The sequence below is a fragment of the Squalius cephalus genome (genome assembly GCF_949319135.1).
Source record: "Squalius cephalus genome assembly, chromosome: 2".
NCBI classification, from domain to species: Eukaryota; Metazoa; Chordata; class Actinopteri; order Cypriniformes; family Leuciscidae; genus Squalius; species Squalius cephalus.
Genome location: NC_137123.1, coordinates 9,882,050 through 9,903,412, shown reverse-complemented (window position 1 = coordinate 9,903,412; position 21,363 = coordinate 9,882,050). Strand labels below are relative to the sequence as shown.

The window sequence follows — 21,363 nt, the reverse complement described above, 5'->3', positions numbered from 1 at the left end:
ATGATTGTTAATGATATGAATATTTCTCTGTGTTAGACTCACCCAGGAGCGTCTCAGTGTCCATCAGTCCATCTGGTGTAATAGTGGAGGGAGATTCAGTGACTCTGAACTGCATCAGTGACTCAAACCCTCCTGCAGAAATCAGCTGGATTAAAGGAGGAACGATTGTAGGATCTGGAAGAATCTTCAACATCTCAAAGATCAGCTCTGATGACAGTGGAGAATACAAGTGCAAGTCCATCAATGAACATGGAGAGAAATACTCTGATAATGTGACTTTAAACGTCATGTGTGAGTTAATGATGGTTCAGTAACTGTGACATTAAATCCTCAAAATATCTGTGATGTCAAGTTTAATATGATTGTTAATGATATCAATATTTCTCTGTGTTAGATCCTCCCAGGAGCGTCTCAGTGTCCATCAGTCCATCTGGTGTAATAATGGAGGGAGATTCAGTGACTCTGAACTGCATCAGTGACTCAAACCCTCCTGCAGAAATCAGCTGGATTAAAGGAGGAACGATTGTAGGATCTGGAAGAATCTTCAACATCTCAAAGATCAGCTCTGATGACAGTGGAGAATACAAGTGCAAGTCCATCAATGAACATGGAGAGAAATACTCTGATACTGTGACTTTAAACGTCATGTGTGAGTTTTATGAATCATAATTTCATTTTTCATACCTTCTACTTGACACAGATCCTCCTATCCAATAAATCCTGTGATTGCATCAGTCCATCAGGTGAAATAATGGAGGGTGATTCATAAGTGTGATGTTAAATTTAATTTGATTGTTAAAGTTTTTTTTTTGTTTTTTTTTTTTTCTGTTAGACCCACCCAGGAGTGTCTCAGTGTCCATCAGTCCATCTGGTGTAATAGTGGAGGGAGATTCAGTGACTCTGAACTGCATCAGTGACTCAAACCCTCCTGCAGAAATCAGCTGGATTAAAGGAGGAACGATTGTAGGATCTGGAAGAATCTACAGCATCTCAAAGATCAGCTCTGATGACAGTGGAGAATACAAGTGCAAGTCCATCAATGAACATGGAGAGAAATACTCTGATGCTGTGACTTTAAACGTCATGTGTGAGTTAATGATAGTTCAGTAACTGTGACATTAAATCCTCTAAACATCTGTGATGTCAAGTTTAATATGATTGTTAATGATATGAATATTTCTCTGTGTTAGACTCACCCAGGAGCGTCTCAGTGTCCATCAGTCCATCTGGTGTAATAGTGGAGGGAGATTCAGTGACTCTGAACTGCATCAGTGACTCAAACCCTCCTGCAGAAATCAGCTGGATTAAAGGAGGAACGATTGTAGGATCTGGAAGAATCTTCAACATCTCAAAGATCAGCTCTGATGACAGTGGAGAATACAAGTGCAAGTCCATCAATGAACATGGAGAGAAATACTCTGATACTGTGACTTTAAACGTCATGTGTGAGTTTTATGAATCATATTTTCATTTTTCATACCTTCTACTTGACACAGATCCTCCTATCCAATAAATCCTGTGATTGCATCAGTCCATCAGGTGAAATAATGGAGGGTGATTCATAAGTGTGATGTTAAATTTAATTTGATTGTTAAAGTTTTTTTTTTTTTTTTTTTTTTTTCTGTTAGACCCACCCAGGAGTGTCTCAGTGTCCATCAGTCCATCTGGTGTAATAGTGGAGGGAGATTCAGTGACTCTGAACTGCATCAGTGACTCAAACCCTCCTGCAGAAATCAGCTGGATTAAAGGAGGAACGATTGTAGGATCTGGAAGAATCTACAACATCTCAAAGATCAGCTCTGATGACAGTGGAGAATACAAGTGCAAGTCCATCAATGAACATGGAGAGAAATACTCTGATGCTGTGACTTTAAACGTCATGTGTGAGTAAATGATGGTCCAGTAACTGTGACATTAAATCCTCGAAACATCGTCTGTGATATTAAGTTTAATATGATTGTTAATGATATCAATATTTCTCTGTGTTAGATCCTCCCAGGAGCGTCTCAGTGTCCATCAGACCATCTGGTGTAATAGTGGAGGGAGATTCAGTGACTCTGAACTGCATCAGTGACTCAAACCCTCCTGCAGAAATCAGCTGGATTAAAGGAGGAACGATTGTAGGATCTGGAAGAATCTACAGCATCTCAAAGATCAGCTCTGATGACAGTGGAGAATACAAGTGCAAGTCCATCAATGAACATGGAGAGAAATACTCTGATAATGTGACTTTAAACGTCATGTGTGAGTTAATGATAGTTCAGTAACTGTGACATTAAATCCTCTAAACATCTGTGATGTCAAGTTTAATATGATTGTTAATGATATGAATATTTCTCTGTGTTAGACTCACCCAGGAGCGTCTCAGTGTCCATCAGTCCATCTGGTGTAATAGTGGAGGGAGATTCAGTGACTCTGAACTGCATCAGTGACTCAAACCCTCCTGCAGAAATCAGCTGGATTAAAGGAGGAACGATTGTAGGATCTGGAAGAATCTTCAACATCTCAAAGATCAGCTCTGATGACAGTGGAGAATACAAGTGCAAGTCCATCAATGAACATGGAGAGAAATACTCTGATAATGTGACTTTAAACGTCATGTGTGAGTTAATGATGGTTCAGTAACTGTGACATTAAATCCTCAAAATATCTGTGATGTCAAGTTTAATATGATTGTTAATGATATCAATATTTCTCTGTGTTAGATCCTCCCAGGAGCGTCTCAGTGTCCATCAGTCCATCTGGTGTAATAATGGAGGGAGATTCAGTGACTCTGAACTGCATCAGTGACTCAAACCCTCCTGCAGAAATCAGCTGGATTAAAGGAGGAACGATTGTAGGATCTGGAAGAATCTTCAACATCTCAAAGATCAGCTCTGATGACAGTGGAGAATACAAGTGCAAGTCCATCAATGAACATGGAGAGAAATACTCTGATACTGTGACTTTAAACGTCATGTGTGAGTTTTATGAATCATATTTTCATTTTTCATACCTTCTACTTGACACAGATCCTCCTATCCAATAAATCCTGTGATTGCATCAGTCCATCAGGTGAAATAATGGAGGGTGATTCATAAGTGTGATGTTAAATTTAATTTGATTGTTAAAGTTTTTTTTTTTTTTTTTTTTTTTCTGTTAGACCCACCCAGGAGTGTCTCAGTGTCCATCAGTCCATCTGGTGTAATAGTGGAGGGAGATTCAGTGACTCTGAACTGCATCAGTGACTCAAACCCTCCTGCAGAAATCAGATGGATTAAAGGAGGAACGATTGTAGGATCTGGAAGAATCTTCAGCATCTCAAAGATCAGCTCTGATGACAGTGGAGAATACAAGTGCAAGTCCATCAATAAACATGGGGAGAAATACTCTGATGCTGTGACTTTAAACGTCATGTGTGAGTTAATGATGGTCCAGTAACTGTGACATTAAATCCTCGAAACATCTGTGATGTTAAGTTTAACATGATTGTTAATGATATCAATATTTCTCTGTGTTAGACCCACCCAGGAACGTCTCAGTGTCCATCAGTCCATCTGGTGTAATAGTGGAGGGAGATTCAGTGACTCTGAACTGCATCAGTGACTCAAACCCTCCTGCCCTGAACTTCAGCTGGTTTAAAGGAAGAATAAATATTTTGCAATCTGGTGAAACCTACAGCATCACTAATATTAAGTCTGAGGCCAGCGGAGACTATCATTGCTCTGCTAGAAATAAACATGGATCTCAGGCTTCTGCTGCTGTGAATGTGAATATCATGTGTAAGTCTGCCTTTATTTTTAACCAGTTCTGGAACATTATTTGTGCAATGATTTGTCTCACTGCATATCATTTTACACTTTTTATCTTAACAGACTCACCCAGGAGTGTCTCAGTGTCCATCAGTCCATCTGGTGTAATAGTGGAGGGAGATTCAGTGACTCTGAACTGCACCAGTGACTCAAACCCTCCTGCAGAAATCAGCTGGTTTAAAGGAGAAACGATTGTAGGATCTGGAAGAATCTACAACATCTCAAAGATCAGCTCTAATGACAGTGGAGAATACAAGTGCAAGTCCATCAATGAACATGGAGAGAAATACTCTGATACTGTGACTTTAAACGTCATGTGTGAGTTAATGATGAAACATAATATGCAATTTTTTTGATAAATTCATATTAGCATTTTAAAAATGTGTAATACGATTTAAATATAATAATCTGATAATTGTTATTAGACCAACCCAGGAACGTCTCAGTGTTGATGAGTGGATCTGGTGTAATAGTGGAGGGAGATTCAGTGACTCTGAACTGCATCAGTGACTCAAACCCTCCTGCTCTGAACTTCATCTGGTTTAAGGAGAATGAAACCTCAGCTGTTGGATCTGGACAGAGTTTCAGTGCACTACAGAGTGGACGCTTCTACTGTCAGGCTCACAATCAACATGGATCTCAGAGATCAGACGCTGTAACTGTCACAGGTGAAGCTTTTATTAACACACTCCTGTATCTTCACATCATTCATCAGTTTGGAGAGTTAATCATGATGATCTTTCTCTTTCAGTTCATAATGTTGCTGGTAGGAATGTGATTGTGATCACAGCGGCATCTGGAGGATTATTAATCTTCATCTTCTTCATCATCATCCTGTTTATAATGTGAGTTAAAAAAACCTGCAGTGATTGTAAAAGTTGACTTTTGGTCTGATGTAGAAGAAAATGGCTAATATGTGTTCGATTATTAGTAATCTTAGTAATCAAGTAAAACAGTGTTCATATTTTCTCTTAAAGGACTGTTCGTTTTTTATTTAAGGGGCCACCGGAGGAGTTTTGAGATCTGTTGTCAAAAAAGACATGACCCTCCCTTCGCCAGCAATAATTTTTTCTATGACCCTCCAAAATGATTGTTAAAAAAGGCATGACCCTCCCCGATAATTTATTGATTAGCCTACTTCTGTACTGGTTTGCGCTTGGCAAAGATGTTCAGATAGCCATTGTTTTGTTTTGTTTTTAAACCATAAACTCTTGCTTTCTCATCTTACTAGGGCTGTAACGATAGACCAAACCTACGATTCAACATGTGGGTCGCGCTGCCAACAAAGCATCTAAAAGCTGTCACAAAGAACTGGCAAAAGTAATGATTTTAACAAGTGTTTTCTGTGTCGACTGCAAAGATGAAGTTGACGATGCGTCGCGATCTTCTCAGAACGTGCCAGAGAGAAATGCACATTTCATAGCAGAAAGCAGTCTGTTTTCCTTCGTTTTGAATTGTTCTGTTTAAAAGTAGACATTTCAAGCTTTCTATATATTTCTCAGGTCTGTGAGGCAAGTAGCATAGCCTACCTTACGCTGAGTTTCGGTTCATTTATGAGACAAGAGTCCAGTTCACTCGCCCGCGCCTCCGTGTCATGATTAGGCTATCTATTTTCTAGGCTACTATATTTACTTCTTAGTTATTAAATCCAGATGAAACATTGATTAAAATTAAGATACAATTAATAAAAAAACGAAATTCACTTTAAAGAAAGGCTTTGTGCTTTCTGTTTGAGGTCTCTGTGAAATTTTTTAAGTCCGTAATGGAGAACTGTCACGCCCGTAACATTGTTTTTTTTTTTTTTTTTTTTTTTTTTTTCACATTAATGCGAACACGAAAAATAAAATAAAAAATAATATTTTATGTTCTGTGGAGGCCGATCTTTATTCATCCGGTGGGTATATATCTTTTGGTTTGCACAGTGTAATTTATAGAATTACTAAAAAATATTTTGCCACCTAAAAGTTAAAGATTTTTTGTGTCACGTCACGTGTATTTCCCTCATATTAAATATAAAACGCATGTGTAGACTAATATTTTTCTAATGGAATTGACTCCTTTCAGACGTTTCAACATATTGGTATTAAATGCGTTTTCTGAGAATTTATATTTCAAGTTTTGACTGCAAATGTCACGTCCATAACACTGGAATCGCCCAATTTTAACGAATTTATCCTCAACTAGTTTTTGTGGTGTAGGTCTACATATTTTATTATGTTAACTTAAATAATACTAATAGCAGAGGTGGGTAATAACGAAGTACATTTACTTCGTTACATTTACTTGAGTACTTTTTTAGAAAAATTTTACTTTTAAGAGTAGATTTGAATGTGGGTACTTATTACTTTTACTCGAGTACATTTCTAATGAAAAAACTGTACTTTTACTTCGTTACATTGGGCGACGTTCCTTTCGTTACTTTATTTTAATGCAATATGTGTTGTTAAATGCGTAGTTTATTCCAAGCGCGCTGTATCTTTTTTCTGGACTTGAGCGATGCTCAATTCACAAATGAATGACTCTTTTGAGTCGATTCTGTTCAAAGACTTCATCAAACAAGTTGGCAGATCTGTCTAAATCGGTTCGCGAATCAGTTTGAATGATTCAGTTCCTGATTCTGTTCAGTTCCCTGCACGCACTGAATCATCTGAAGCGATTTCAATTCACAATGGACTCGGAGTCGTAACAGGAAGATTTAAGCACATCAAGAGCGTTAGATGAAGTGGCAGTGGACCTACAGTACAGTCAAGTGAGAGCAAATCTTCAAATGCATCATATTTTTGCCAGCGATTAAGATCTTTATTAGTTGAACTTGAACATCTTCGTAAGCTGTCTGTGAATGAATAATTCCACAGGAGTCAGGACGATATATTCGATTTCATTTCACTCAGGTAATACATTTTACAACCAAACAGATTATTACGCCACGATACTAGAACGTATGACATTACCCGTTTTTTGGACATATACATTAATTTACATTAAATAAAGCTACCATTCACAGTTTATGAACACCCGCCATCCCGTGGTATTGTGTGTATCGTTGCGCAGTGGCGTGCAAACTCAACTTGAAAACGAATGCCTTTGCCTGCCGTAGACAGTTAACCAGTTTAAACATGCTTGCAGAAAGATACATTTGATTATATTTTGGAGAACAGTCAGAAGAAGATCCGTCGATGTACTTTTTTTTTTTTTTTTTGTGTTCAGATGTTCATGAGCGCGAGCACATGTGAAGAGTTTTTAACTCTTCTCTGTAAATACCTTTGAATGCAACACTCTGCAGATTCACTTTATTTCGACATTGTCTAATAATCCAAATGTAGTTGTATAAGTTACTATTATACAAACCAGAGGACAGGCAATGATTTTCGAGCTATACAGATGGCAGACATAATGCTTACGTCTCTCTTCTGTTTTTGTTGCAAAGATAGCTGATAATAATAGTCATTTAAATAAACAAAATCTAAATAATATCATTTTATATGACGACTTCAGAGGCAAAAGCCTCTAAGTACCATCTGAAATTTTCTTCTAAAAGAGCATTTTTATCAAGCTTGTATGTTTATGTTCACACTTAAATGGCAATGAAAAGTAGCCTACCTATTAATTGTCATTAAAGTGAAATTACTGAACTTAAATATACGAGCTTGATACAAATGATTGTTTTAGAAGAAAATTTCAGATGGCACTCAGAGGCTTTTGCATCATGAAGTCTTCATATATATAGGCCTATATGATCCGAAGTAACTAGTTACTCGCTACTTGAGTAGTTTTTTCATTGGATACTTTTTTACTCTTACTCAAGTAACTATTAAGATTATTACTTTTACTTTTACTTTGAGTTTATTTTTCAATAAGTACTTGTACTTTTACTTGAGTACAGTTTTTGGATACTCTACCCACCTCTGACTAATAGTAATTTAAAGATGTGGTAGCCCTACATCTTACACATCGTGGAAACAAAATAGGAATGGAAACTAAAATATGGTATCGCGCTACAGCGCGCAGCTGCAGTTCCCTATCGTTCGGTCACTACGACGTACGTCGTGGTGAACGACGAATAGGAATCTCGCTAGAGAGGCCAATCTACTTCGAGTGAACTAAAACAAGCCAATGCACATTGGCGTGCAATCATTTGCATCAGCTGTGCAGCCTCGCAGCGCGGGTATTTAACGAGCAGCTGGTGTGATTGCACTTCAGCTTTTTGCTTCGGAGCCAAGCACTTCGATGCGTCTTACAGAGAGTGATTTACTAATCAACGAGCCTTTCTGGACCTCTCCTTCCCGGTGCGGGCGTTACAGCACGGCAGCGCGAGCAGTCTTTTTCTCTCTTCTCTCTTCTCTCTTCTCTTTCTGTCTTTTTTTGTTTGTTTGTTTTGTGGTATTGAGCAAAAAAAAAAAGCTGTTATAACAGCTGGTAAGGTGCGCCAGCAGAGCGCTCAAAAGCTGTTTTTACAGCTGGTAAGACCTGCCAGCGAGAGAGAGAGAGACAGCGCACAGACAGGTGCACATTCCTGTCTGTGTTCGCAGTGACTGTTCCCCTGCGTGTTTCAGCACCAGTGAGAGCAGTCCGTAAAAGAGCTTACACAGATAGAGAGCGTCTTTTTCAAAAAGAGAAAAAAATGACTTTCTATCTGTGTGTTTCTGGATGCGGTCGTTACCTGGGTTCGCGGGATGGTCACGAACGCTGCCTCGTGTGTCTGGGCATTAAACACGCTGAGGCAGCGTTTGTGGATGAGTCATGTACCCATTGTGGGAAGATGGCCATCGCGGAGCTGCGGTCGAGACTCACGTTCCTGCAAAGGGGCGGAGTCCCCGTGCCGCTGCCTCGATCCAATCCTCCTCAGAGGGTGGCTTCGGGCAGCGACATGGGTGACCTGAGGATCACGGTGAGCGCGGCTCCTTCGGGGAACCAACCCCCTAGGAGCCCTCACTCCTCTCATGCTCCGCAGCCAGTTGAGCCCCCATTGGAGAGAGCTGGACCATCCTCGCGGTGTGTACCGGTTGTCTCCTTTGGGGCTCCCTGTGAGGATCAGATGTCGATCGCTGCATCGGTGGGTGGGTCAGACTTCTCTGCGGATGACGACTCGGCACCGTTGCCTCCTTCGGGGGTGTCAACGGTGCCTGAGACGGACCCGGAGATGATGGTCATGCTTTCCCGGGCCGCCAACGGGGTCGGGCTCGTGTGGAATCCTCCACCGTGTCCCGAACCCTCGAGGTTGGACGATTGGTATCTCGGGGTGGCGCGCGCTGGTTCTCAGCAACCCACCCCAGTGCCTTTCTTCCCGGAAGTGCATGAGGAGCTTACGGGGACGTGGACGGCACCTTTTACTGCCAGAAACCGTTCCAGTGGCTCCTCCTCCCTCACCACCCTTGATGGCGGGGCAGCTAAGGGATACACGCGCATCCCGCCAGTGGAACGGGCCGTTGCTATGCAACTGTGCCCTAACTCCACTTGGCGCGGAGAACCGTGTCTCCCTTCACGGGCCTGTAAGTACTCGTCGGATTTAACCGGCAAGGCTTACAAGGCCTGTGGGGAAGCTGCCTCTGCCGTGCACGCCATGGCGTTGCTGCAGGTTCATCAGGCCAAGGCACTGAAGAACCTGCACGAGGGTGGTCATGATCCCCAAGTTCTTCAGGAACTTCGTATCGCGACGGACCTCGCGCTTCGTGCGACGAAGGTGACCGCGCGGTCGGTGGGTCGTGCGATGTCCACCATGGTGGTCCAGGAACGCCATCTCTGGCTGTGTCTGGCGGACATGCGGGAGACCGATAAGCTCCGGTTCCTGAACTCCCCCGTGTCCCAGACCGGCCTCTTCGGCGACGCGGTCGAGAACTTCGCCCAGCAGTTCTCGGCTGTACAAAAGCAGACTGAGGCCATCCGTCACATCCTGCCGCGGCGGCCAGCTGCTGCTCCCACCCCTCCGTCTGCGGCTCCTCAGTCTGCTCGTCGCCGAGGGCGGCCTCCTGCGTCTGCCCCTGCTCCCGCGCCGCAGCAGCAGCCTCCATCCAAACGGCGCCGTGGAGCCAGTCGTAGGCGGGCCGCCCCGCCTGTCCAGGTCCCCGCTAAGAAGGGTGGCAAAGCCAGGAGCAAGCGGCCCTAGGACGGGCGACCCAGAGATGGCAGGGACTGCTCTCCAGGAGACGATGACTGCATCGCTCCATCCCCCGGAAGAGGGCCGGGTGGAAAATCTTTGTTTTCCTTTTCTTTTTTTTCCTCCGCTGGCCTCAAAACCAGCGGTACCCAAATTTTCAATAAAAGAGCAGTTTCTTCCGTCTCTGGGTCCGAAGAGGGCCCGGAGAGCAGTGGGGGGAGAGAATCCTCACCACTCTCATCCGCCTCTTCTATCGCCAGCAGGCAGCAGTGTGCAGTTCGAGAACGCAACCAAGTCGTCTCCTGCACCTCCCGCCTCGTGGAACCAGGTAAGTGTTGCGCAGCACACTCAGACTCCGCTACGGGCCGCCTCCCAGAGAGAGCCTCCCGAGCCGAGCCCCTGTGTTCCACCTCGCTGCCCCACTCCGGGCACGCCTACGGTCCCTTTGGTTCCGCTTGTACGGTCTCTGTGAGCCTGGCTAGTGCTCCCCAGTCCGTCTCGCTGGCTCATTCGGACCATCAGGCTCGGCTATGCGATTCAGTTCGCCCGGCGTCCCCCCAAGTTTCGGGCCATCCACTCCACTACAGTGAGAGCAGCCGATGCCCATGTCTTGCGTGCGGAGATCGCAGTCCTACTGGCGAAGGACGCGATAGAGCCGGTCCCTCCAGCCGATATGAGGTCAGGGCACTACAGTCCCTACTTCATTGTGCCCAAGAAAGGTGGTGGGTTACGACCGATCTTGGACCTGCGAGTTTTGAATCGGAGCCTTCACAGGCTACCGTTCAAAATGCTCACGCAGAAACGCATTTTTGAATGCATCCGTCCCCAAGATTGGTTTGCAGCGATCGACCTGAAGGACGCGTACTTTCATGTCTCGATTCTTCCTCGACACAGGCCGTTTCTGCGCTTTGCGTTCGAGGGTCGAGCATATCAGTACAAGGTCCTGCCCTTCGGGCTGGCCCTGTCTCCCCGTGTCTTCACGAAAGTCACGGAGGGGGCCCTTGTTCCCATGAGAGAACAGGGCGTTCGCATTCTCAACTATCTCGATGACTGGCTCATACTAGCACACTCTCGAGATCAGTTATGCGAACACAGGGACCTCGTGCTCAGGCACCTCAGCCAGCTGGGCCTTCAGGTCAACTGGGAGAAGAACAAACTCGCCCCCATGCAGAGGATCTCTTATCTCGGTATGGAGTTGGATTCGGTCGCACAGACAGCGCGCCTCACAGAGCAACGCGCTCAGTCGGTGCTGAACTGCTTGAACACGTTCAAGGGCAGGACGGCGGTCCCACTGAAATTCTTTCAGAGGCTCCTGGGGCATATGGCAGCGGCTGCGGCGGTAACTCCGCTCGGCCTGCTCCATATGAGACCGCTTCAGCACTGGCTTCACGGCCGAGTCCCGAGATGGGCGTGGCATCACGGCACTCACCGGGTGGCAATCACACCGGCGTGCCGCCAGACCTTCAGTCCGTGGTCAGACCCCTCGTTCCTCCGGGCAGGAGTCCCCTTGGAACAGGTGTCCAGGCATGCTGTGGTTTTCACAGATGCCTCTGCCACCGGCTGGGGTGCCACGTACAACGGGCATGCAGTGTCAGGGGTGTGGACGGGCCCCCAACTGCAGTGGCACATCAACTGCCTCGAGTTGCTAGCAGTACGTCTCGCTTTGAGCCGCCTGAAAAGGCCGCTACAGGGCAGAGACGTGCTGGTCCGTACGGACAACACTGCGACCGTTGCGTACATCAACCGTCAAGGTGGTCTACGCTCCCGTCGCATGTCGCAACTCGCCCGCCATCTCCTCCTTTGGAGTCAGAAGCATCTGAGGTCGCTTCGAGCCATGTATGTCCCCGGTGTGCTCAACCATGTGGCCGACGAGCTATCACGAGCTGTGCTCCCGGGAGAATGGCGACTCCACCCCCAGGTGGTTCAGCTGATCTGGAGAGTGTTCGGAGAGGCTCAGGTAGACCTGTTTGCCTCCTCAGAAACCTCCCACTGCCGGTTGTTTTACTCCCTGACCGAGGGAACACTCGGCACGGATGCACTGGCACACAGCTGGCCCCGGGGCCTCCGCAAATATGCATTCCCCCAGTGAGCCTACTTGCACAGACACTGTGCAAAGTCAGGGAGGACGAGGAGCAGGTCCTTCTGGTGGCTCCCTATTGGCCCACCCGGACTTGGTTCCCAGAGATCATGCTCCTCGTGACAGTCCCTCCCTGGCCCATTCCTCTGAGGAAGGATCTTCTGACTCAGAGACGGGGCACCCTTTGGCACCCGCGTCCGGACCTCTGGAAACTCCATGTCTGGTCCCTGGACGGGACGCGGAGGTTCTAGGTGACTTACCCCCAGAGGTACTTAACACCATCACTTCCGCGCTAGCGCCGTCTACGAGACGTGCGTACGCCTTGAAGTGGAACCTGTTCGTCGAGTGGTGTTCCTCCCGCAGAGAGGACCCCCGAAGATGTTCGATTGGGTCAGTGCTTTCCTTCTTGCAGCAAGGGTTGGAGCGAAGGCTGTCTCCCTCCACCCTTAAAGTACATGCTGCTGCTATTTCAGCCTATCATGACCACATAGATGGCAAAACAGTTGGAAAGCACGACCTGGTCGTCAGGTTCCTTAGGGGGGCGAGACGATTAAATCCTCCTCGTCCCCCCTCCATACCCTCTTGGGACCTTTCCCTGGTGCTCCGAGCACTTCAGGATGCTCCCTTTGAGCCTTTGCAGTCAGCAGACTTAAAGCTTCTCTCCTTGCAGACTTTGCAGCTGATTGCACTGGCCTCGATCAAGAGGGTAGGGGACCTGCAAGCATTTTCGGTCGACGAGTCGTGCCTAGAGTTCGGGCAACCATGTTGTACTGAGACCCCGGCCTGGCTATGTGCCCAAGGTTCCTACCACTCCCTTTAGAGATCAGGTAGTGAACCTGCAAGCGCTGCCCCTGGAGGAGGCAGACCCAGCCCTGGCTTTGCTCTGTCCCGTTCGCGCTCTGCGTATGTACGTGGACAGAACCCAAAGCGTCAGGACCTCAGACCAGCTCTTTGTCTGTTACGGAGGCCAGCAGAAGGGAAAGGCTGTCTCCAAGCAGAGGATGGCCCACTGGATAGTGGATGCCATCGCCTTGGCTTACGAAGCTCAAGGCGTGCCCTGCCCACTCAGGTTGCATGCACACTCCACGAGAGGCGTTGCATCCTCCTGGGCGCTGGCACGTGGCTCCTCGCTAACAGATATCTGTAGAGCTGCGGGCTGGGCGACACCTAACACGTTCGCTAGATACTATAGCCTACGTGTAGAGCCCGTGTCCTCCCGTGTTCTCACCCTAAACGGGTAGAAGCACTGAGAGTACCGGCTCTGTCGGCTTGCTGCACCCTACTGTGCACCCTTATTGCTCCAGAGTCAAAACCTGTCGAGTCCTCCAAACACCCTCGGCCCGGATGTGGCGGAGCGTCCGGTGCCAGGCCTTTATCCGCTGAATCCCTGAGAACCGGATCTAGGCTGGGTCCCATATGTGTGACCCTACAGGGATCCCATATGTGTATATCTTCCACGGCTGCTCCTAACGGAAGCCCGTGTCTTTCCCTTGGGCTAAGTCACCCATTATTCATATGCAGTACAACCCTTGGGTTAGTCCATATGTGTTTTCCCACATAACTCTTCTTAAGAATGTGGTTCCCGCAGCGTTCCCCTCCCTCAGTTCGGGCACGCTTTCCCAGTGTTATCCAATATCTCACTGTAGGGGTTATCACGGAACAACAGTGTGGATACTCTTGGGGTATCCACAAGCCCTCTCCTATCGTCCCTCCAGGCAAGAAGGTGTAGAGGCTTGCCCAGGGCGCTGGATGGGGTGCAGCAGCTGTGGCACTTTGGTAGGGATTCCTATTCGTCGTTCACCACGACGTACGTCGTAGTGACCGAACGATAGGGAACGTCTCGGTTACATATGGTAACCCTCGTTCCCTGAGGGAGGGAACGGAGATGTACGTCCCGTCGTCACATCTGCCGCTACCCGCCGGGGCAACCAGCTTTTCAGGCTTGGCTCCTCAGCAAAAAACTGAAGTGCAATCACACCAGCTGCTCGTTAAATACCCGCGCTGCGAGGCTGCACAGCTGATGCAAATGATTGCACGCCAATGTGCATTGGCTTGTTTTAGTTCACTCGAAGTAGATTGGCCTCTCTAGCGAGATTCCTATTCGTCGTTCACCACGACGTACGTCTCCGTTCCCTCCCTCAGGGAACGAGGGTTACCATATGTAACCGAGACGTTCTGGCGCCTCAGTCCCAATACTGTAAAACTCGACGTACATTCACATCACATGTTAATGCAGTGGTAGAGTTACACTCACAGGACACTGTGCACTTATTCGCAATCACAAAAGTTCATTATTTGCTTGTGCTTTAAAGCTTTGCCGGGTAAACATTTCATTGGCGTTCTGTTCTGACATGATGCATTTTTTCTAAGCGCGAACTGAAGTGCGCGCGCACTGTCAAACAGCGCCAAACTGGATTTTTGTTGGGTCAGACCCATCTGATATCGAAGGGGGGCTGATAACGCGAGATCAACATGGAGCTAAATGGAAAAAAAATATCACCAAACAAGCCACTTTGAAATGTTGCTGTTTTCATGTATATAAAAGTTGGGTGACCCTCCCCCTAGACTAAAAAAAGTTGAATGACCCTCCCCTCAACAAAGAATAAAAAGACATGACCCTCCCCTATTTTCCTCCGGTGGCCCCTTCCATAAATACCGAACGATCCCTAATTTAATACATTCGTCCATATGCTGTTAATGTCTGTGATTATAGCAGGAAGAAACAAAGGAATGTTAAAGCTGAAGATCACACAGTGAAAGAGGTAAATCATCCAAACACAACACGACTTTACAGAAGCAGAAAATCAGTCGATCAGCCGTTATCTGTGTCTCAGACTGTAACTGTACAAACTGATGAGAAACTAACATTATCAAAGACTTTATCAACACAATCCAGAAAAAAAAAAAAATAATAAAACTGAATAAAACATTTAACTAATTTTTCCATGGTTTATTTGAATACTTATATATTGACTGTTTTAATATAGGTTTGTTGGTCTAATTGCGTAATCATTAACACATAGTGTGTCACTTCATTTACTCATTCTGCCCTATTCTTCTCCACTCCATGTGTGAATCAATGAAATATACCTGTATTTTACATCACTACATTGATTTGATCTATAACCTGATACTTAATCTGAAAAGTTTGAGGCAAACTGCTCTAGACTGAGAATCTTCAGATAAAATTGATTTATATGTCTTAATAATAATTACAAATGTTCTTGTATTTCAGAATGATCTCTATTCTGATGCGTCACAGAACGTTTCAGTCCATGATAAGCCTCTTTCTGAACCGGATTCAGCCAATGACGCTCTGTATGCCAGTGTGAAACCCAGAAGTTTCAGAGGAAAAACTCCTGAATATAGAGATACTGAGGAGATCCTGTACGCAACTGTCCAACATCACAGAAAGCCAGAGACGGAGAGAGCAGAGGAGAATGAATGTCTATATGATGATATAAGAGTTCATCAGCCTGATGCTGCAGTGAGGTGAGAAAAAACAACTTAACCATCACCAACTTAACCAGTACTATCTTAACAACCACAGATCATATAATCTGGGCTATAATATTGTTGTGCTCCTGTTTGTTTTGATTGTTTAGGCGATCAACTGTTCAGATTGTGGAAGATTCATCAGTGATCTACAGCAGCGTCAAATGAGTGATAGAGACCAGCGAACACAAAGCCTGTGTTCAATCGTTTAATGAACGATTGGTGCATGATTGTATATTTGTGGAATAATTTACCTTTCAAATATAATTTATTTTCATCTGTTCAGACTTCAACCAATATAAACATGTTCATCACCCACATTAAGACTCATTTGTTCTCTTTGACTCTTTGTGAGATAACGACAGTAACTGTGTGCTGGACTGATGTAAAGTCTGTTTCTTATTTGTTTCATTTTGTGTGTGTAATTATATATATATATATATATATATATATATATATATATATATATATATATATATATATATATATATATATATATATATATATATATATATATAGATATAGATATATATACATATATGTGTGTGTGTATGTATATATATATATATATATATATATATATATATATATATATTTTTTTTTTTTTTTTTTTTTTAAGTTTTTTTTTTTTTTTAAGTTTGAAGTTTGTTTGAGTTTAATCTGTTAGTATAGAGTTTGTTGTTATTCAGTATTTTCTGCTCTTCAGATTGGGGTGTAAGATTAGAAATCAGACAAGTGATATCTGCACAACTTATAATATTCTAATATAATATTCAAATGCAAAAGTATTTCATTTTATGTATTAAAGTATTTTATAAAGAGTTTCCTCTGCCTGTTTTACTCTGTTTTACTCTGTTTTTACAACTAGGACCAGTGCTTCAATAAACCTTCAAGATATTTAAGTCTGTAATGTCTACTGGATTCACAGCACTGGTAGGACCTCTAATGGTTGACTTGTCAATTATTGTTATTTGACATAAACAATGTCTCAGATTACATTGGCATTGATCCAATTACTTTACCCTCCTCCTTTCTTCTCTCTAGTCAGGATCGACAGAGTCTGTTTCAGATCTCAAGCAGACAGCGAAGAAAAAAGTAAAATGTTTATATTTGTGCTTTGTGGATAATGGTAATAAAATGTAAATAAGGTTTCAGAGACCAAATACCCCAGATGGAGGGAAATATGTGTAATATGTGAATAATATGTTCAAATTAACATAAAAACAACTTCCCTTGCGATAAAAAAAACAACACAAATTAATTATTATATTACTGTTGTAGAAACTAAAAGGGATAGTGTTTGAAACGGGGTTGCCATGACATAATCATATCGAAGTTCATTCTTCTGTTAAGATTTCTGATAAATAAAATATTTGGCATCAAATATTACTTATTGTGTCTTAAATTCAATCTTATTTCAGTTTATGCACTGTTTCTTTGTGTGGTGTGTGGAAAAACAGATACATTTGTAAGTAACATTTCCCATTTTGTTTAAATAGGTTTTATCCCAGTAACGTCAGTAAATTACCTCAGTTTTCAAAATTAATCCTGTATCACGTGATCATAAACGGACGGCAAAAGCGCTTCCTCGAAGTGACCATAACATGTACAGTTGACTAATTCATGGAAAGACCCTTCTGGAAAAAAAATGTAGAACAAATAATCGAAAGGGGGAAAAAAAAAGACAAGACAGGCCTAACAAATCAGAAAAGGTTACATAAAGGAAAAGATTAGTGAGTTTAGTCAAGATCAATTAGTCAATTGTGTTTAAAGTCTTCTTGTTACAGGAGTCAGAGATTGTCTCAAAGTAATGTTGTTGTAGGATTGAGTGTGAAACAAACACAAATGAATCTTCCCGGTGAATTGTTCAAACATAATTTCTCACAGAACTGAACATTCCAGACACCAAATCACCAACCCCAGAGCCATAAAAGAAGGCTCCAGCCAGCCAGTCTCCGCTGACCAACGAAAACCCCCAGCTAAGAACTTTATGGCCATGCAAGCTTCAAAGAAGATGAGCCCAACTAAAGGAAGAACTGGTCAATGTGAGATAGCTTGGAAAAGAATGATTGGCTCAGAGATAGCACAATTCAGCCCGATCAAGATAACAGCAGAAGCTGCTCGAGCCCACAACATTCCAGACCCCCTCCTCCTTAAGGACCTCTGAACGAACAAACAGAGTTCTTTCTCTCTCTAAACCAGAAAACTGAGATTCTTCCTACAGTATACGTAAAACTCATTCAAGAACAATTTTCAATGGACTTAAAACATCATACATCATTCTAGGTGTTTCTACAATACATGTGTCCATTTAATATACTTTAATCCCATATAATTAATTTAATTGTTATAACTGTTAGATGTTGGAATGAAAGTGTGTTGTGTTTCATATCAATATGATCGTATGCTCATGATTCAAAAGATGACTTGATTGAAGTCTGTGTAAAATGTTCGTATTCTTATAATAGTAATAATGTCTAAACTGTAGCCTCTGTTCTCTCTGCTAGTAAGGAGATCCCAGATAACGCATGATTTATGACTTTGAAAACAAAGCCAGTGTCTAATTGGTCCGATCTCTTCAGGAGGGGGGACAAACTTTGAGTTTAAAAATCTTAGACAGAAACAAAGCTCTCTCTCTGCTCTCTCTGCTCTCTCAGACTAGGAACCATCTAAACGCACAGACGAAATAACCCAAATCAAGATCTGAATAACATGGGTTAAACAGCTTCATTCAAGCCATCATCTACTCCTCTCAATTTCCTTTCTTTTCTTAGTTTCCTTTCTTTTCCGTTGTGAGTCTCGGTTCTAAGTTAAGTTTTGCGACAAGATTTCGAGCCACGTTTCTTCTGCAAACCCAGCTTCAAACAAAGACTTTCAATTCATCCGCCAGCACAACACGTGATTGGCCGCCCCAGACATCAGGCACGAGGAGACCGGCCAAGGAACGGACCGGGAAAACCCCTTACACGCAACAAAAGGGAATCCCCAAAAGCAAAGACAAGCAAGTACTGCCTCCAGACTCTTAAGCTGAACTGGTGTATTTGATACAGATTTAATAACCTAGGAAACGATAAAAGGGTTAAACTAATGATTGATGGTTCATTCAGGTTGTGTCTTATAAGTGCATAGAAACTTGGGATTACATCATCTCACTCTTAAACTCACTCTTAAAACTTAATCTTTCCTTACTCTCTTTCTTTCTGCAATGCGTATGAATGTGTGTGTCTGTGTTAGATATTAGTTGTATGTGTTAGAATAATCAATAAAGTCTTGTTTGTATTTTAAAGAGAAATATTACTTGTGTTATTGTGCTTACAAATTTAATGTCTTAAACTTCTGATCTAAGTTACCTTGCTAACTATATAGTGTTTCACTATAGTTCGGATATCTATATCCGTTGCAGAGTTGATAGTTACAGCCAGTTCAAATGAACCGCGAACGAGTCATTTGCTCGGTTGTAATAAGTGACTCTTTTGAATTCCCTATAAATTAATTAATAATTCATTTGAGATAAATTGTAATCACTACAAATTACAAATATCTTACATTGTACTTCAGTAAGCAAAACATAGAAAAGTGGTTTCTGACCTGAAAATTTACATTTATGTAGGCTATATAAAATTTTGTTAACAAAAAAAGATTAAGTAAGAATATTTTGTTTTTGTGTAATTGCTCTTCCAAACAGAACATTTTCCCAAAGTAGAGAAACCAATCAGATTTTACGGTGTGTGGGACTAGTCAATATGATGCAATGCAGCATTACAAATAATCTGTCTTGACAGGCTAGTGAAAATAAGAGATTGTACATTTATAATGAGGAAATTAATTAAAGAAAAGATACACAATACAGTAAAGCTGTTTTATTGACGATATGTGACCCTGGACCACAAAACCAGTCACATGGGTAAATTTTTTGAAATTGAGATTTATTCATCATCTGAAAGCTGAATAAATATTTGAAATACAATATTTGGTCGAGAAACAACTATTAGAAAATCTGGAATCTGAGGGTGCAAAAAAAAATTACAAAATGAGAAAATCACCTTTAAAGTTCTACATTTATGTTCGTGATTGTGCTGCTGTGACGATGAGGCAGGAATAAAGCGGAGAGAATCCAAATGCAAGTACTAAATTTAATGAAAACAAACAGGGCGAACAACAGAACTCAGAACAAGGAACTCAGAAGCAGTTACAAAGAACAGCAAACAACTTCAATGAACACACCACACAGTAACATAGTTGGTATAAATACACAAGCAGACAAGCTAAACAAGATAACAAGGGGGCGTGGTAAATCCGAGACACCTGGGGAGACTAATAAACAAGACAAGGAACACCTGTAGACAATGAGCAAACAATTAACAAAACGACAAGACACATGGCAGGATCACATGACAAACAGGGAATCACGTGACAGACAAGACTAAACCCACACCGTGACATTTTGTCCGGACACTCTGGGCTGGACGGAACCAGCATCTTGTGAAACTCTGGGCTGGACGGGACCAGCATCTTGTGAAACTCTGGGCTGGACGGGACCAGCATCTTGTGAAACTCTGGGTCGGCGGGCATGACGCTCACAGACTCCTGCTCAGGCTCCGTGGGCATGACGCTCTCAGTCCCAGGCTCGGCTGGACTGGCGTGAAGTGCTGGCTCGGCTGGACTGGCGTGAAGTGCAGGCTCGGCACGCGTGACGTGAACAGTCTCTGGATCGGCAGACGTGACGTGAACAGTCTCTGGATCGGCAGACGTGACGTGAACAGTCTCTGGATCGGCAGACGTGACGTGAACAGTCTCTGGATCGGCAGACGTGACGTGAACAGTCTCTGGACCAGCGGCAAAGAGGACTCTGAGCTGGTTAGGACCAGCGGGGAAGAAGGCTGAGCGCTGGGCAGGACCAGCGGTGAAGAGGACTCTGAGCTGGGTAGAACCAGCGGCGAAGAGGGCTCAGCGCTGGGCAGAACCAGCGGCGAAGAGGGCTCAGCGCTGGGCAGGACCAGTGGCGAAGAGGGCTCTGAACTGGACGGGATCAGCGATGAAGGCTCAGTGGGACTGGACGGGACGTGAAGATCAGGTGTTGATCTTGCGTGCCACGGGAGGAAGCTCTCCAGACATCTGGAGAGTGCCTCTCTCCAATCCAGACCGGAGAGATCGGGGAGCTCCCTCGGGTCGACCTCCTTAGCCCCCAGCCGGTAACACATCTTAATTGCCTCGTCACCCAGTGAGCAAGAGGCAGCGAGAGGAACAAACCCCCAGGTGTACTGGAACAGATCGAGGCTATCCAGGGCCAAGGCCGCGATCTGTCCAGCGAACTCCCGGCTCATGCTGTGAAGATCAGGCGAGATCCGTACTGCTGGATTCATGATTTTGGTCGGTCGTTCTGTGACGATGAGGCAGGAATAAAGCGGAGAGAATCCAAATGCAAGTACTAAATTTAATGAAAACAAACAGGGCGAACAACAGAACTCAGAACAAGGAACTCAGGAACAGTTACAAAGAACAGCAAACAACTTCAATGACCGACAAACCACAACAGTAACACAGTTGGTACAGTATAAATACACAATCAGACAAGCTAAACAAGATAACAAGGGGGCGTGGTAAATCCGAGACACCTGGGGAGACAAATAAACAAGACAAGGAACACCTGTAGATAATGAGCAAACAATTAACAAAACGACAAGACACATGGCAGGATCACATGACAAACAGGGAATCACGTGACAGACAAGACAAAACCCACACCGTGACAGCTGCATTCACTCACAAAAATAAATGTTTTATATCTTTACAGTAGGAAATGTACAAAATATCTTCATGGAACATGATCTTTACTTAATATCCTAATGATTTTTGGCATAAAAGAAAAATCTATAATTTTGACCCATACAATGTATTGTTGGCTA

General features: G+C 43.8%; 1 protein-coding gene across 1 annotated transcript in view; it reads left to right on the top strand.

Moving 5' to 3' along the window:
- The window catches only part of LOC307149057 (B-cell receptor CD22-like), a 34,946-nt gene extending 19,168 nt beyond the window's left edge, over window positions 1-15,778 (top strand). The window contains exons 11-18 of the mRNA XM_079855090.1: window positions 2,706-2,960; window positions 3,143-3,397; window positions 3,855-4,109; window positions 4,217-4,459; window positions 4,543-4,636; window positions 14,679-14,724; window positions 15,198-15,454; window positions 15,568-15,778. Of these exons, the coding sequence (XP_079711216.1) occupies window positions 2,706-2,960; window positions 3,143-3,397; window positions 3,855-4,109; window positions 4,217-4,459; window positions 4,543-4,636; window positions 14,679-14,724; window positions 15,198-15,454; window positions 15,568-15,625 (1,463 nt within the window). The 3' untranslated portion in view covers window positions 15,626-15,778. The remainder of the gene's footprint in view (window positions 1-2,705; window positions 2,961-3,142; window positions 3,398-3,854; window positions 4,110-4,216; window positions 4,460-4,542; window positions 4,637-14,678; window positions 14,725-15,197; window positions 15,455-15,567) is intronic.
- Window positions 15,779-21,363: the final 5,585 nt, after the last annotated feature.